Here is a 17,335-nt window from a genome sequence, read left to right on the forward strand (position 1 = left end):
CACAGGGACACAGCTCTCCCAGCTCAGAGCCCACACCAAGAAAGCCCGCACCCGGTAGCATCATGCAGGGCCCAGTGCCGGATGCCACCCCAGGCCCTCACTCGTCCCTGCTGGGGGCTGAGCTATGTCCTCCCCAAATCCTCATGAGGCCCCAGTCCCCAGACCTAACGTGGAAGTTAAGATGGCGCCACTCTCTGGGTATGCTACAGAAAGAAATCCCAGAGTTTAGGAAGGCAGGGATCTTGTCTTGCTTCTTGGTTTTCAACGAGTGGTCTGTTGAGCCCACCCTCACCCCATAAACACACTAATAAGGGAAGCCTGGAACTGGAGTGTCGTGGCCGTCCCCCACAGGCAGGGGGACAGTGAGAGTGCCACCATGCACCCAGCCACTCGGGGCCATTAGAACGATGGGCCTGAAAGTGACATCCGTGGTTTCTGCAATGGACAGAGGGTGGCACACGTGTCAGTGGGCACAGCCAAGGAGACTTGGTAGTGGCTGATCCTGGTGCTGGGGACTGACACAGCTGGCAGCAGTGTCACCCTCCACTGCCTGACTGCGTGAGAGCCACACTCTCCCCAAGTCCCCAGACTGAGGGGTACCAGACCTCCTGTACAGAGGCACCCCCTTACCTGCCTCTGTGCCCTCTAAGAGGGCTGTGAGTATCTGCCAGGGTTCTGAGAGTCGGGGAGAGAAGCACCTGGCCTGTCAGGAAACCACTGGGCACCGCCTCCAACCCTGGAAGAGCAGCTCCAGGAGGTCAGGTGGTCAGCAGTTTTGGCCGAGACAGCAACACCGGTCCCACGTGCAGTGGAAGGGACAGCAGCTGGAGGAATCCCACACAAGCTTCCTGGCCCCGGAGCAGGCCTGGCAGAGCCCAGGGCAGAGCAGAAATCAGAACGGTCTCTCCCCTCTCAAACAGAACATTCAAAAGACGCCTTCCTGGAAAAATCCGAGATGAATCCCACAACCATGCCCATCCACCTGCGCCGAGAACTCAGGGCCCGGCCCAGTGCTTGGCCTGTCCCCAGTGCACCCCAGCAGCCACGGCAGTGGCAGGTGCCATCCAGACGTGGTTTCTTTGCTGAAACAAATCAGTGACTTTCCTGCACCCCAGCCTTCCCGAAGTGTCCTTCCACCTGGCGGGGATGGCAGCGCCCCTCAGGGTCTTGTGCCAGGGTCTGCTGCTCCCAGGCCTCCCCACGGGCCCTGGGGAAGGCCCAGGGTGGAGGGGCAGCGGACCAGACACATCCTGGGGAGGCCTGTGAATGCCAGAGGGTAGGGTTTAGCCTGACACAGAAGGAAGGGCCACTGCCACAAAGCCCCAGGGCCCAGGGACCTAAGGAGTTCAGACGCGGTCGCCAGGGAGGGACAGGCTGCTGCCTCCCGTCACCGCGGTCCTCACAGCACCACCTGCCAGACTCGCACGGCTGTGTGATGGACCCATGAGCTCCAGACTTGTATGAGGTCCAGGAAAGTAAAGGCCACCCAGCACACTGATGCGACAGCCGCACTCTCCTCAGACCCCAGCACCAACAGCAGCCAACAGCACACGGTCTGGGCAGAAGGCAGCACGTGGAGCCACAAACAGGCCCACAGCAGACCCCCAGGCTCTGGGAAAAACCATGTCCTCTAGTGCGAGTAATTGCTCTCCTCTTGAGAACCACGTTCTGGCTTGCCTTCAGGGCCCAGACAACTAAGACTCTGCGAGCTGCCATCAGACTTCTCTGCCCATCAGGGCGCCCGGTGGCTATAGCAACACACCTCACCACTGCACTGACCGTACACGTCCCGAAGGTACAACCCGCAAGAGCAGATGGCCCCACCTCTCACAGCGTCCACACAGCTGCACTGCCAGCGCGCCTCATCACGTACCTGCAGCCTCATGTGGGGTTTCTTACCATCAGTTGCTTATTCATTAAAAAGTTGGATCTGATTTCTGCAAAATACGCTGACACCACTTTAAGGGAAAGGCTGGTGGCCCTACAGCCCCCTCGAGGGTGGTGCTGAACAGTGAGGAGGAAGCGAAACAGCCCGCAGACAGACACAGTGGCCCAGTAGGGCTGCTGGCCACACAGGACGCACCTTACGTGCCGGGCCTTCAGTAAGCACCACTGGCTTCTTCCACAGCATGTGTTCCCACCACACCCAAGCCAGCAAACTGTGGTGTCCGCATTCCGAGAGGCGGTAGCTTCCACGGGGGACGCAGGCTGTGTTCCCCATCTTGCACCTGGCTGTGCTGGGTCCACTCGAGTCCAGGGTCCTCGTGTTTAACTTCAGCTGACGTGGCCTCCTGGATACACACTGTGGGACCCACTCGAGTCCAGGGTCCTCGTGTTTAATCACTGACGTGGCCTCCTGGATACACACTGTGGGACCCACTCGAGTCCAGGGTCCTCGTGTTTAATCACTGATGTGGCCTCCTGGATACACACTGCAGCAACCCTCGCAGCACACGAGGTGAGCTGCTGACGGGAAGGAAGCGCTCTCAGAAGAGGGGCCCGTGTGGTCGTGGCCGTGTGCTCTTCCTGGTGATTTCCCATACCAGCCGTCAGGTGGTCTCTGCTGTCTGCTGCTGGCAGGTTGGCCACTCAGCAGTGGACAGCTGCCAGACCAGCCTCAGGGGGTGAAGCACCTGTGGCCAAAACCAGGGCCTCTGCCCCGACTCCACGGCTATCCTGCTTCGACCATGAGAAAGGGTGCAGTGGTTGCAAAGGCTGATACCAAAAGCCAGCAGAGACTTGAGGCTCGTACAGCTCAGAGTGTTCAGCCTCCCCCCAGATGCAGACACACAGTCCGCAAGCAAGCATCCCGCAGCCTCCCGGGACGCTCACCACTGCACGGGCTCGCCAGGCTGACCCACACAGAGACTGCCACCCGCTACGCGGGAGCCACAGCCAAGGAACCAGGGGACAGAAGGCTGCTGGGAGTGGCCTAATGACTGCCCCCAACTACTCTGGGGAAAGAGGGTTGCTCCAGACAGGGGGAGTTACGTCTGGAATACGGGCGGGTCCTCAGGGAACTGTTCGTACTCCCGTATCTGCTAAGTCCGTGCGAACCTAAAGCTCCGCTCCGAGGACTCACAGGAAAGATCCTTCAGGCATGAGGTGGGGTCACACCAGCAGATGAACCACAACTAACAGGGCTGAGAGGCCGGGAGTAAGTGGGTCCTAGAAAAAGCTACGCTAGTTAAGCTGCCAGCCCCTGCCAGAGCACCAGGCCCAGACCAGTGGCTCTGCTCGTTGCCCACTGCCCTGGCAAGGAGATGCACCTGTCAGCCTTTCCGTCGGCCAGCACGAAGTGCAGGAGTGTTGGCGGCGGCCCTACTGCCCAGCACTTGGCGGACAGTGTCCCGGCGGGCTGTGGCTGGGCCGTGAAAGAACACCCCAAGACATGCACACGCTGACATGTGGATTTTGTGTCTACACTGGAGAAGGGGATGAAGAATCCCCAACCGCACAAAGGAAGTCGGATCACATCAGCTGGGAGCACACTGTTTTTACTTTTACCTGGAAGTATGGTTTAAGGGGGTGGGGTGGGGGGCAGTTAGGTGTGAGCTGACAAAGGGGTGGGCAGCACGTGCCCGACTGTCTGTTGTCACATGGTATCCACCACCCCGAGGGGCTCCCTAGAGCCGAATGCACGTCCCAGCACATCCTCCCTTGGACAGCTGCAGGCTCCACGTGCCAAGGAGGTTCGAGGGCAGATAAGGAGCAGCCACGATTCTCTGAGGCACCTGAGCCCACAGGCCTCACCCTCCAGGAACCGCCCCACCCCAGGGCTTGCCCGCAAGGCCTCACGGCACCCACTGCATCCCCAGCTCCAGCGATGGGCCCTCATGGCCCAAGTCCATGCTTCTCGCCCCGTGGCAGGCCAGGGTGGACGTCTGGGTGCTGGCCACAGGGAAGCCAGTGAGTGAAGGGTGGCTCTGCCGTCCTCCGAGTGGCATCTTCCGGGGCCGCACAGCCAAGGTTGCTGCAGCCGTGTGATCAAGACAGCAGCCCGCCCGAGCTCGACAGCCCAGGGAGGGCGAATCCGACAACTGTGGGGAAAGACAGCCTGGGCCGATCACGTCCCCGCAACCCACTGCACTCCTGCTGGCCGCTCACACTGGGGCTCTGTTAGAACCAACAGCACCCTACTTACACATGCTTCCACTAGACTACTTCACTTGCGGGTTCTTAGCTAGGTGTATTAACATTTGTTTCGACTCACTGAAAGTCCAAATCTTCAACAAAGCTGTATGTGTAAGACTGACAGCTTCATTCCACTTGTTCTTGTCCTGGCTGGTGTAGACCACCAGGTTCTCAGTGTACTGCAGGATGGATTTTAAGAACCTGTTGAAAACATGAATGACGTTTCTTTATCCATTCAAATACAAACACTTTGGTGATTTAAATGTCTTCTTTTCATTCTTGGAATTACCCCAGAAGTCAATTCTGCTTATGTTTGTCTGAGGATTCAAAAAGAAAGAAAGCGCTCTAGTCTGACGATGGTTTGTCTGCTCAGAAACAGTGGAACCACTGCAGGGCCCCAGGAGGGTGCGTGCCTTTCTCCCAGGGCTGGGCCCCCCTCGGGAGCAGTGGCCGCACAGGAAGGCCACCCGTTGCACACGCCCATTTGCCCTCTGCTCTGTCCTAAGACGAGGTGCACCAGGCCCTCAGCACAGGCACCATGCTCTTGGGCTTCCAGCCTCCAACAATGAAAGGAACTTTTCTTTATAAATGACCCAGCTTCGGGTACTCTGTTACAGCAACAGGAAACAGACTAAGACAAATACTACAAAATGAGAATATGAGAAGACAAATAAGGGAAGAGCAAGATGCTCAGATGTGAGTGCTGGTGGTCACCAGAGGAGCTCCCAAAGGCTGTACAAAACCCAAGGACCTTCTGACGGCTACTTCCCAAAACTGGCATGATTTAAAAAAAATTTATTTATTCATTTGAAAGTCACAGCAACATGGAAAGAGAGAGAGAGAGAAAGAAAGAGAGAGATCTTCCACTCACTGGTTCACTCCCCAAATGGCAGCAAGGGCTAGGGCTGGGCCAGGCCAAAGCCAGGAGCCAAAAATTCTGTCTAGGTCTCCCACGTGGGTAGCAGGGACCTATGTATTTGGGCCATCTGCTGCTGCCTCCCTAGGCCATTAGCAGGGAGCTGGATCAGAGGCACAGCCTCGGAGACTCTACCTGAAATTCTGATTGGATGCCAACATCCGAGTGGCCACTTAACCTGCTGCACCACAGCTCCAGCCCCAGGTGTTTTTGTTTTTTAAAGATTTATTTATTTTACTTGAAAGGCATAGTTACAGGGATGGGAGGGAGAGGGAAAGGCAGAGAGCGAGCGAGCGAGAGACCTTCCATCCACTGGTTCACTCCCCAAAAGGCCACACTTCAGAGCTGGGCCAGTCTGAAGCCCGGAGCCAGGAGCTTCTTCTGGGTCTCCCACATTGGTGCAGGGACCCAAGCACCTGGGCCATCTTCCACTGCTTTCCCAGACACATCAGCAGACAGCTGGACTGGAAGTGGAGCAGCCAGGGCGGTGGCTTAACATGCTAGGCCACAGGTGGGCCCCATCCCCAGGTATTTTAAATGATGTAACAATTCCAGAAGAGCTCTGAATAAACAGAAACAGACCAGAAACAGACCCGGTGGTGTTTAGCTCTGCAGCCTGCCTGGGAACAGGGGAGCAGTCCCTGCACAGTGGAGGCTCAGCTCCAGGGAGCCCTGACAGCCACTGCTATACAAAGTTTCTCCTTGAAGATACTCACCAAGTGGGAACAGAGGCTTACCTCTGACAGATGAGAATAAATGTCATTCTTATTTTCTCTGGGTTCTCCTCAAGGTGCCCCAAGAAATTGAAATGTTTTTTCAATTTTGTACCTTGAAAATGTTCATATCCAAAGGGAAGTTAAAAGAATAAAAACAATGGGGCTGGCATTGTGACATAAGGGTAAAGCCACTGCCTGCAATGCCAGCATGCCACATGGTACGAATTGAAGATATGGCTGCTCCACTTCCTGTACAGCTCTCTGTTAACGTGCCTGGGAAAGCAGTAGAAGACAGCTCAAGTGCCTGGGCCCCTAAACCCACGTGGGAGCCCTGGAGGAAGCGCCTGACTCCTGGCTTCAGCCTGGCCCAGCCCTGGGCACTGCAGCCATCTGGGGAGTGAACCAGCAGATGAAAGATACTTTCTGTCTTTCTCTCTCTTACTCTTTCAAATAAATAAATAAATCTTAAAAAAAAATAATAAAACAATCCAAGTCCACAGACCCTTTGTCCATTTGTCCAACACGTAGTTCTCAGTGGGGCAATATGGCCCCCAGGGACAGCTGGGGGAGCCACTGGAGTCCAGTGGGTGGAGGTAGGGAGGCCACTCAGCTTTCCACTGTGAACAGGACAGCATCTCCCCTCAGAATGATCCTACGCAGGTGTGCTAGTGCCCAGGGGAGAACCCTGACCCACAGATGCTGACCTCTAACCCTGTACACGCGTGTCACTCACTCTCAGTGGGGGTCTATGCAGATGTCCTAGTGCCCAGGGGAGAACCCTGACCCACAGATGCTGACCTCTAACCCTGTACACGTGTCACTCACTCTCAGTGGGGGTCTATGCAGATGTGCTAGTGCCCAGGGGAGAACCCTGACCCACAGACGCCGACTTCTAACCCTGTACACGTGTCACTCACTCTCAGTGGGGGTCTATGCAGATGTGCTAGTGCCCAGGGGAGAACCCTGACCCACAGACGCCGACCTCTAACCCTGTACACGTGTCACTCACTCTCAGTGGGGGTCTATGCAGATGTGCTAGTGCCCAGGGGAGAACCCTGACCCACAGACGCCGACCTCTAACCCTGTACACGTGTCACTCACTCTCAGTGGGGGTCTATGCAGATGTCCTAGTGCCCAGGGGAGAACCCTGACCCACAGATGCCGACCTCTAACACTGTACACGTGTCACTCACTCTCAGTGGGGGTCTATGCAGATGTCCTAGTGCCCAGGGGAGAACCCTGACCCACAGACGCCGACCTCTAACCCTGTACACGTGTCACTCACTCTCAGTGGGGGTCTATGCAGATGTCCTAGTGCCCAGGTAAGAACCCTGACCCACAGATGCCGACCTCTAACCCTGTACACATGTGTCACTCACTCTCAGTGGGGGTCTATGCAGATGTGCTAGTGCCCAGGGGAGAACCCTGACCCACAGATGCCGACCTCTAACACTGTACACGTGTCACTCACTCTCAGTGGGGGTCTATGCAGATGTGCTAGTGCCCAGGGTGAGAACCCTGACCCACAGACGCTGACCTCTAACCCTGTACACGCGTGTCACTCATTCTCAGTGGGGGTCTATGCAGATGTCCTAGTGCCCAGGGTGAGAACCCTGACCCACAGATGCCGACCTCTAACCCTGTACACGTGTCACTCACTCTCAGTGGGGGTCTATGCAGATGTCCTAGTGCCCAGGGGAGAACCCTGACCCACAGATGCCGACCTCTTGTACACGTGTCACTCACTCTCAGTGGGGGTCTATGCAGATGTCCTAGTGCCCAGGTGAGAACCCTGACCCACAGATGCCGACCTCTAACCCTGTACACGTGTGTCACTCACTCTCAGTGGGGGTCTATGCAGATGTCCTAGTGCCCAGGTAAGAACCCTGACCCACAGATGCCGACCTCTAACCCTGTACACATGTGTCACTCACTCTCAGTGGGGGTCTATGCAGATGTGCTAGTGCCCAGGTGAGAACCCTGACCCACAGATGCCGACCTCTAACCCTGTACACGTGTCACTCACTCTCAGTGGGGGTCTATGCAGATGTCCTAGTGCCCAGGGTGAGAACCCTGACCCACAGACGCCGACCTCTAACACTGTACGCGTGTCACTCACTCTCAGTGGGGGTCTATGCAGATGTCCTAGTGCCCAGGGTGAGAACCCTGACCCACAGACGCCGACCTCTAACCCTGTACACGTGTCACTCACTCTCAGTGGGGGTCTATGCAGATGTGCTAGTGCCCAGGGTGAGAACCCTGACCCACAGATGCCGACCTCTAACACTGTACACGTGTCACTCACTCTCAATGATCCTGTGCTTCTCTCCCTAAAATGCCACATTTTAAGCCTGTGTCCAGCTTCCTGCTACTCACAAAGCGTCAATTTAAAGTCAGTCTCACAACACAAGCCACAGCCCTCTCTGCAGTGGGTCACCCAAGTGTTATGTAACTTTCAGGTCCCTAGGCCTGGAGGGTCACAAAGCGTAGGCTTCCCACAGGTGAAAGTGCTGGCTACACCACAAGTCTGGTCTCAGCCATCTGGACATGGCAGAGAAGGCCCTGTGGCCCCGCCTCCGGACGCTCTGCAGAGGTGCCAGGTGACAGCACCCTTGGCTCCTCTCCAGCACTGTTCCCGCAGACCTCCCCCCACCCCTCCGGTCGTCACTGTTACTGCAGACTCAGGATCTGCCTGTAGGCATGCTCAGTTTTCAGAACTACCTGCACAGGTGTCAGTCTCACATGGTCACAAACTTACAAGCACCCAAAGTCACAAAGATTAGCTAAGGGCCTGTCAGAATCTATGAAGGTTAATAAAATAATTACCAAGAAAAATAACTAACAGAAATTAAAATACTTTAAAATAACAAAACATGGTTTATTTCACACATGACACACTTACCTGAGGTAGTGCTGATATTCAGAAGTATCTTTTCCAAGAACCACATGAATGTTAGCCAATTCCAGCGCAATGAGCAGTAACATCAGGTAAAGCACAGGAGACAGAAGCCTGATACTGAGACAAACGAGCGCACATCAGCATTTGGCACCTTCCCAGGAAACGCACGTTCAGCCTAACCAACGCCTTCTCCCAGCACCCTTAGGTCCAAACCCCGCTGGCAGTCCCTGACTGGCCCTGGGCCTGCAGCAGGGCAGGGAGCTGAGGGCAGCCCTGTGTCCTTGGCCACGCCCAGCACCTCCTCACTCTTCACTCCTCTGCTCTCAGAGGACACAGGGGCAGCTGGGTCTGCATGTGGCCCCTTCCATCGGCTCTCTGCCCTCTGCTGCCTGTCGGTCTCTTTCCTACAACCTCACATCCAGCAAAGGATGCTCACTGTGGGCTTCAAGGGAAAACAAAAGCGTAAGTATCAGAACGTGCTCGGTGTCATCAGACTCAAACTCAAATCAAACTACGGTCTCATCTTCCCCGTGAAACGGGTGGAGGCATTTTAAAATTGTTCTAAGACGGATTAATATTTCAGAAACATGTTTTCCACTTTCACAAGGAAAATTTTCTCATAAGTTGCCACTAAGAACATAAATGAACATCACCTTTTGGGAAGGCAAGGCAGCAAGACCCATTACAACCCTCAGAAATAAAGACGCTGGGACAGTGCTGTGGCACAGCGGGTTAAGCCACAGCTGTGACCCAGCAGTCCATACCAGGAACTCAGGTTCAAGTACCGGTGCTCCACAGCAGGTCCAGCTTCCTGCTGATGTGCCTGGCAAGGCAGAAGACGACGGCCCAAGTGCTGGGACCTCTGCCACCAGGAAGGAGACCCAGATGGACTTCTTAGCTCCTGGCTTCAGTCTGGCTCAGTCCTGGCCACTGCAGCCATTTGGAGAGTGAACCAGTAGGAGGAGGATCTCTACTGCTCTTTCAAATAAATAAAGCTTTAAAATGCAGATACACACACTAATCAACTCCAAGTACTAGAGATTTGTGCCAAATGGTCCCTTCTTCATATAGCACATTCTGGGGCTGGTACTACAGTGTACCAGGTAAAGTCACTGCCTGCAGTGCTGATAACCCATATGGGCACCGGTTTGTCTTAGCTGCTCCACTTCCAACCCAGCTCCCTCCTATGGCCTAGGAAAGTGGTAGAAGATGGCTCAAGTCCTTGGGCCCCCACAACCATATGGGAGACCTGGAAGAAGCTCCAGGCTCCTGGCTTCAGATCAACCCAGATCCAGCCATTGTGGCCATCTGGGGAAGTGAACTAGCAAATGGAAGATCTCTCATTCTCTCTCTCTCTCTCTCTGCCTCTTCCTCTCTGTAACTCTCTGCCTTTCAAAATAAATCTTAAAAAAAAGAATAGCACATTCTGAAATATACCCTGCAAGTGGAGACAAACTCAAGTTAATCTTAATCAGAGTAGTGGAACATACATGCCCATACACCAAAACAGCAGACTTTTTAAAAAAAAAAAAAATCTTTTTAAGATTTATTTTTATTTATTTTAAAGGCAGGTTTATAGAGGGAAGGATAAGAGAGAAATATAGAGAGACAGAGAGATCTTCCAAACATTGGTTCACTCTCCAAATGGCCACAATGGCCAGCCAGGATTGTGCCAGGCCGAAACCAGGAGCCTGGAGCTTCTTCCAGGTATCCTACGTGGGTGCAGGGGACCAAGCACTTGGGCCATTTTCCTCTTTCCCAGGTGCATTAGCAGGGAGCTGAATCAAAAGTGGAATGGCCAGGACTCGAACCAACGCCCATATGGGATGCTGGTATTGCAGGCAGTGGCTTAACCCATTACACCACAATGCCAGCCCTTGGCAGATTGTATTTTTAAAATAACACGCCCATAGCTGTCTCTGAAAATAAGTGTCTCCCTGAAAGTAAGGCCAGGACTACATCCAAAGGTACGAGCCGACCCAACAGTGCTTCTGCAGAAGACAGGCCACACCTGCTCGCCATGCGCACGTAGTTCTGCCGCTGGCGGGACCGCAGCCTCCTCTCCAGCCACTGCCTGTGCCTCAGCTCTGCAGAGGCAATCACCTGGCCAGACACGCGCTGGCACTGGGAGCAGATGCTTCGCAGCACAACCAGCACCTCAACGACATTCCTGGGGCAGAACAGCGTGGGAACACGCATCCGGCAGAGTTCACCGAGCAGCCGGTGCCACCTGCAAACCAAGCACAGCTTTCAGGGGACACCGCCTGCCACGAGCGCTGCACACACCACCCGCACTGCAGTCACACAACCGTGAACACTGTGCATCTGTGTCTCATCAGACACATCACGCCTTGTGCAGGTGTGTCACAGCTCATCCAGGCATTCCTCCCACAGCAGTAACAGTGGGAATTCCACCGCAGCTACCAAGCTTACAGAGGTAAACAGAATACAGTTAAGCTAACTCCCCTGGTTTGGTTAGTGTATGTTTCGTAACTCAGAGCAGGCCCTAGCGCTTACTTCTCAGGGGCAGAATACTGTGAGTTCCCACACACACAATGCTCGGGCGCATGGCGGTACAGCTCTTCCAGAATCTGCGTAATCAAAGAGTTGCAGGCACTTGCTTCAGCATCACCTTCTAATCTGAAAGACAGAACACATTTAAGAACACATGACAGGCCGGCGCCGTGGCTCACTGGGCTAATCCTCTGCCTGCGGCGCCGGCACCCCGGGTTCTGGTCCCGGTTGGGGCGCCGGATTCTGTCCCGGTTGCCCCTCTTCCAGGCCAGCTCTCTGCTGTGGCCAGGGAGTGCAGTGGAGGATGGCCCAGGTCCTTGGGCCCTGCACCTCATGGGAGACCAGGAGAAGCACCTGGCTCCTGGCTTCAGATCAGCGCAGCATGCCGGCCGTGGCGGCCATTTGGGGGGTTAACCAACGGAAAAGGAAGACCTTTCTCTCTCTCACTAACTCTGCCTGTCAAGAAAAAAGAAAAAAAAAAAAAAAAGAATATATGACAATTGCAAAAATGCACACATTGGCCACTATGCAAACCACTGTTTACTTTAATGGTTCACTGAGCTGAAACTTGGTTTCCCCAAATATAAAATGAAACAAGCCACAATCAGAGACAGCAGTATAAATAACGATGCAGTCTGCCAATGTGCCACACAGACACAGAAGACCTGAGAGTCAGCAAGGATCGTGCCTACCCAACAAACAGGTCAGCTACATTCCATGATCCAAAACTTCTACCTCGATCCCACTTTCCCCTAACCTGCAGAACCCCATTCTCCTCATATACAGGACAGCTCTCAGTGATTCCACAAAACCTGCATTCCTGTGCTGTCTGTGCAAGGGCCCCACCCTGATGGCTGTCACACCCAGCACTGCCTCCACCTCCCCCTGCACAGCCCATGAGAACCAGCGCTGCCTCCATCTCCCCCTGCACAGCCCACAAGAACCAGCGCTGCCTCCACCTCCCCCTGCACAGCCCATGGGACCCAGCACCACCTCCACCTCCCCCTGCACAGCCCACGGGACCCAGCGCTGCCTCCACCGCCCCCTGCACAGCCCACGGGACCCTGCACTGCCTCCACCTCCCTCTGCACAGCCCACGGGACCCAGCACTGCCTCCACCTCCCCCTGCACAGCCCATGGGACCCTGCACTGCCTCCACCTCCCTCTGCACAGCCCACGGGACCCAGCACTGCCTCCACCTCCCCCTGCACAGCCCATGGGACCCAGCGCCACCTCCACCTCCCCCTGCACAGCCCACGGGACCCAGCACTGCCTCCACCTCCCCCTGCACAGCCCATGGGACCCAGCGCCGCCTCCACCTCCCCCTGCACAGACCACGGGACCCAGCGCTGCCTCCACCTCCCCCTGCACAGCCCATGGGACCCAGCACCACCTCCACCTCCCCCTGCACAGCCCACAGGACCCAGTGATCCTTTCTCCTACTCCTCCAGCAGCCTTGTGGGTAAGGAAACACTTCCATTTTTAAATTTTGAGAGGCAGAGAGACAGAAACTACAGGGACAGACAGAATTCCTATCTACTAGTTTATTCCCTGAATGCCCACAACAGGTGGGGCTATGTCAGCCCAAAGACAGGAGCCAGGGACTCAATCTGGTCTCTCGTGTGGGTGGCAGGGAATCAATGACTTAAGTCATCACCTGCTGCCTCCTAGGGCATGCATAGCTGGGAGCTAGAGCTGGGAGCTGAGCTGGGACTCAAACCCAGGCCCTCTGACACGGGATGCACACATCCCAGCCAACAGCCAGCAGCTGAGCCAAACACTTGCCTCAGGAAACACTTTTGAAGGTGACTGTAAGTGACAGCCCCCAGGTCTGCCTGCCCCAGGTCACGGCCCCTGACTGCTCTCAGTGGCTCTAACGCTAGGGCCCCTGGATAACACCCACCTGCCTGCTTCCCGAGTGTTCTCCTCGGGCAAAGGCAGCAGAGGCCAGATCCTGATCTTCTCCTCACAGCTCAGCACCTGGGAGGAAACATTTACTCACTTGTAACGTTTTCGTAGTAACATCCTAGGAAGTGTGTGTTCAGGCTATTACAGATGCTAACTCCATCTCTAGAAAAACAATGTTTGTAAACCGTTACAGTCCTGTAACATCTTAGAACCTGATGGTGGTCTCAGGTGTCCAACATACTCCATGAGCAACAGCTGCTGCCACCACCCAGGGCAGTGGGTGGTTAACGTCTAGGGCTGCCAATGCCGCTGCCAACCCTTCTGACCTGGAGATGGGCCTCCCCTGGTTCCCAGGGCCCCGGGCTTGGCTGAAGCTGCCATCATCCAGGGACATATCTGTAGAACAAAGCAGCACTGGTGCCCACAGGCCTCCAGCCAGCGTCCAGCATTCTCTGATGGGTCACCCACACAGCAGAGCTGTGAGGGCTGCAGCTCCATGACAGATTCCTCGTCAGAGCCGACCCGAAGGTGAGCTGAACACGGGCTGCTGACACCACTGAGCTGGGTGATCGGTCCCACGGCAGAGTGTGGAACAGCTGAAAGGAAGGGACGCGTGATGGACGCAGGGCAGTGGGGAAGGGGAGGCCCCTCTGGGGCAGGGAAAGGACAGTCAGGAGCGCAAGGGAGCCCGGGAGCCTGGGCAGCTCAGGTCGAGGGAAAAGCCTGCTTCAGCGAGCTTCTTTCACTCTCACACTCCTCACTGCCTTCTCCCCATGCTGGCCCTGGCACTCCCAGCTCTGGGTGACTTCCTGGGAGCAAAGTTAGCTGCAGCGCAGCCACCAAACCAGAACAGCCAGGTTCACTGGCTCCCAACAGAACCGCCTGACCCTAGGACTTGAGGAATCCTTCCCGCAAGCAGTCGTGGATGCTGACGCCCTGGGAATGCCCTCCCTGACGGTACTTTCCGAGGACACCACTGGTCAGGCCATGGCCCTCTCCAGGCTCCGTTCCACTAAGTTGCCTTTGAGAGCTCCCCCAACCACCTGCGCTGACTTCACAGCTTCCTTGGAGAGGGCATCTCACGGAGGGGCGTCCACGTTCCAGCCCCGAGTCCTTGGTTCCTGGGGACGGCCCTCTCCTGCCCTGCACTATGCCTCATACAGACGCAGCACCTCAGACAGTTTCCAAATTGGAGCCTCCTGGCAGGAGAACTTCAGTTTGCTGTCTGTGGGAGTTTCTAAGTTAACAAGCACTGGTTTTCTACAGAAAAAGGAAAGGCCATCCCTCGCCACTGACAGTCTGCTACTGCCCTGGCTCAGTGGGTAGGACGCTAACAGCCTCCACGGCACTACACCAGACCCTTGCCAGCACTCATCCACTTGCCAAAAACACCCAGCCATCACCATCAACCGTTAGACACAGGAGTTGAGCCACAGAGGCCCGGAGACTCTGAGCAACCCGGCCAGGGTCACACAGCTGGTGGTGCACGGGCTACACTCTGCTTGCCGGGGCACCCCCAGCCCTCCTAACAAAGACTCACACAAACCCCTCTCCCAAGCATTTGACCTTCAGCATACCTGCTTTTTAAGCTGGGAAATCGGATGGCAGTGAGAACTATAGCCTTCTGCAAGACTTATCAATGACTTTATTGATGCTTTTTCCTATTAGAAAAGAGCAGACATTAGTTACTACAATTTCTAATTAGGCTTTTAGTTCTATTTTATTGAATGGCAGGTCACTGAGAGTACACAGTTCTTACTATCCTCTCTCAAGTAATTCTATTCACCTATAACAAAACAATACTTTTCATAAAAATGGACTTGATATGGGAGTCAAATAGCTCGATGACAGCCCACAAAATGATTTTAAATGAAGCTGATTAACAATAATTTGCAAAGGCCTCAACCACCCTTCATCCACAATGCAACAAAATTACAGACACATAAGGAAGAGATTCCAAACTGAAAAATCTAATACTTGCCTAAAAAAACTAAGAAGCGATCATTTAAACACTGTATTAACACAATTAAGAGAATTTCATAGTGATAATCATGTAAAGTTGAGTTAAATGTTGTGTTGCTAAACATATACTGAAAAAAGTACAAACAGCATTTGCAGCTGATGTAACTGGATAATCCCAGTCCACAACCGAAACCTACTAGAAACAAAAAGAAAAGTCAGGGGACTGACAGACAGTTGGCAAACCTAACAAGCAGGAACCAGGAATCTCAGCGGCACAAAATAACCAAAACAGCCATAAGACAACTACAGAGGAGACGTGCTGCCTCACACCCACCCACTACACATCCACCCTCAGAGAGCGCTCGACAGTGCCCTTAGAAATCTGTTCTGGCCGGGTGGTGGGAAGCAGGTAGGGGACGGTGGACTTCGAGCAGAGAACTGAAGTGTTTGTGAGAGGCTCATGCTGGTTGCTATGCTGAGAACAGAGAGAATCACGGCAGAGACACTGGTCAGAGCCAGCACTTTCCAGGGGAGGCAATGACAGGTAGGTGGGGGAGGGGAGGAATGTAAAAAGGGGCCCACGTAGTGAACATCAAGGGTGGACGGCTTACTTAAGAGAGGAGGCTGAGACAGGACCAGCCATCTGCAGGAGGGAGGAGTCACTCAGGAGGTGGGGCTGGGGCGCAAGGGGCACTCAGAAGGGGCTGGGGCACAGGGGGTACCTGCAGGAGGAAGGAATCACTCAGGACAGGGGGCTGGGGCATGAGGAGTGCAAGAGCAGATGTTAAGTTGAAGACATTATGTTTCCAAATAATTTTCAATAGTGTAAAAATGCCATTATTTCTAAATTGATCCATAGGAGCACAGTCCTTTTTGTTTGGTTGGTTTTGGGTGAGCTAGGGGATGTGTGGTCTGTGTTTAACTACAGTAATGTTCACACAGAATAGTAAGAATTAAAGAACAATGGGTTGGGTGTCTGGTTCAGCTTAAATAAAACATAGTTCAGGACACATAAATCCTATACTGGACTGCCTCCCTCTCTCTCCTCCTCCTCCCTGTCCCTCCTCCTCCCTCTCCCCTCCTCCTCTTCCCTCTTCCCTCCTCCTCCTCCCTCTCCCTCTCCCTCCTCCTCCTCCCTCTCCCTCCTCCTCCCCCCTTTCCCTCCTCCTCCTTCCTCTCCCTCCTCATCCCTATCCCTCTTCCCTCCTCCCTCCTCCTCCCTCCCTCTTCCCTCCTCCTCCCTCCTCCTCCCCCTCCTCCTCCCTCCTCCTCCCCCTCCTCCTCCTCTCCCTCTTCCCATCTCCCTCCTCCTCCCTCCCCCTCCTCCTCCCTCTTCCCTCCTCCCTCTCCCTCCTCCCTCCTCCTCCTCCCACTTCCCTCCTCCCTCCTCTCCCTCCCTCTCCCTCTCCCTCCTCCTCCTCCCTCCTCCCTCTCCCCCTCCCTCTCTCCTCCCTCTCCCTCCCCCTCCCTTCCTCCTCCTCCCTCTCCCTCCTCCCTCCTCTCCCTCTCCCTCTCCCTCCTCCTCCTCCCTCCTCCCTCTCCCCCTCCCTCTCTCCTCCCTCTCCCTCCCCCTCCCTTCCTCCTCCTCCCTCTCCCTCCTCCCTCTTCTTCCTCCTCCTCCCTCTCCCTCCTCCCTCTCCCTCCTCCCTCCTCCTCCTCCCTCTCCCCTCCTCCCTCTTCCTCCTCCCTCTCCCCTCCTCCCTCTCCCTCCTCCCTCTCCCTTCTCCTCCTCCCTCTCCCTTCTCCTCCTCCCTCCTCCCTCTCCCTCCTCCTCCTCCCTCTCCCCTCTTCCCTCTCCCTTCTCCCTCCCTCTCCTTCTCTGTCCTCCTCCTCCCTCTCCCTCTCCCTCCTCCTCCTCCTCCCTCTCCCTCCTCCTCCTCCTCCCTCTCCCTCTCCCTCTTCCCTCCTCCTCCGTCTCCCTCTTCCCTCCTCCTCCTCCCTCTCCCTCCTCCTCCTCCCTCTTCCCTCCTCCCTCTCCCTCCTCCTCCTCCCTCCCTCTGCTGCCTATTCCATCTCCCGCTATTGTGGACCCTGGACGGCAGCAGTGCTGGCTCAAGATGTTGGGTCCCTGTCACTGATATGGGAGACCCAGGGTGTGGTGTTTATCTCCTTGGCCTTTGGCCTTTGGCCTTTGGAGAGTGAGCCAGAAGATGGGAGATGTCTCTGACTTTCAAATAAAATAGGTAAATAAAGAATTAGGGAGCCAGCGGGAAAATTCTGGAAAGCAAAGCTTCCAGAAGCTTCAGTGAAGAGCCCAGGCCCCCAGGCCAGCTGTGTCTACGTGCA

The 17,335-nt window shown here is 55.1% G+C and overlaps 1 protein-coding gene across 12 annotated transcripts in view; it reads right to left on the bottom strand.

Annotated features, from left to right (window-relative positions):
- Window positions 1–3,481: 3,481 nt before the first annotated feature.
- The window catches only part of ERMARD (ER membrane associated RNA degradation), a 37,034-nt gene continuing 23,180 nt past the window's right edge, over window positions 3,482–17,335 (bottom strand). For 6 of the 12 annotated variants that reach the window (XM_070074566.2, XM_089332410.1, XM_070074569.2 and 3 more), the window contains 6 exons: window positions 14,665–14,748; window positions 13,083–13,159; window positions 11,183–11,305; window positions 10,677–10,895; window positions 8,669–8,782; window positions 3,482–4,335 (listed from right to left, as the gene is read on the bottom strand). In XM_070074566.2, the coding sequence (XP_069930667.2) occupies window positions 4,161–4,335; window positions 8,669–8,782; window positions 10,677–10,895; window positions 11,183–11,305; window positions 13,083–13,159; window positions 14,665–14,748 (792 nt within the window). In that variant the 3' untranslated portion in view covers window positions 3,482–4,160. Of the gene's footprint in view, window positions 4,336–8,668; window positions 8,783–10,676; window positions 10,896–11,182; window positions 11,636–13,082; window positions 13,160–14,664; window positions 14,749–17,335 lie in introns of all 12 variants that reach the window. The other 6 variants (XM_089332411.1, XM_051828547.3, XM_089332415.1 and 3 more) reach the window with 2 other exon arrangements.

Source organism: Oryctolagus cuniculus, chromosome 5 (genome assembly GCF_051225735.1).
Source record: "Oryctolagus cuniculus isolate XC-2025 breed Fujian yellow rabbit chromosome 5, ASM5122573v1, whole genome shotgun sequence".
Lineage (NCBI taxonomy): Eukaryota > Metazoa > Chordata > Mammalia > Lagomorpha > Leporidae > Oryctolagus > Oryctolagus cuniculus.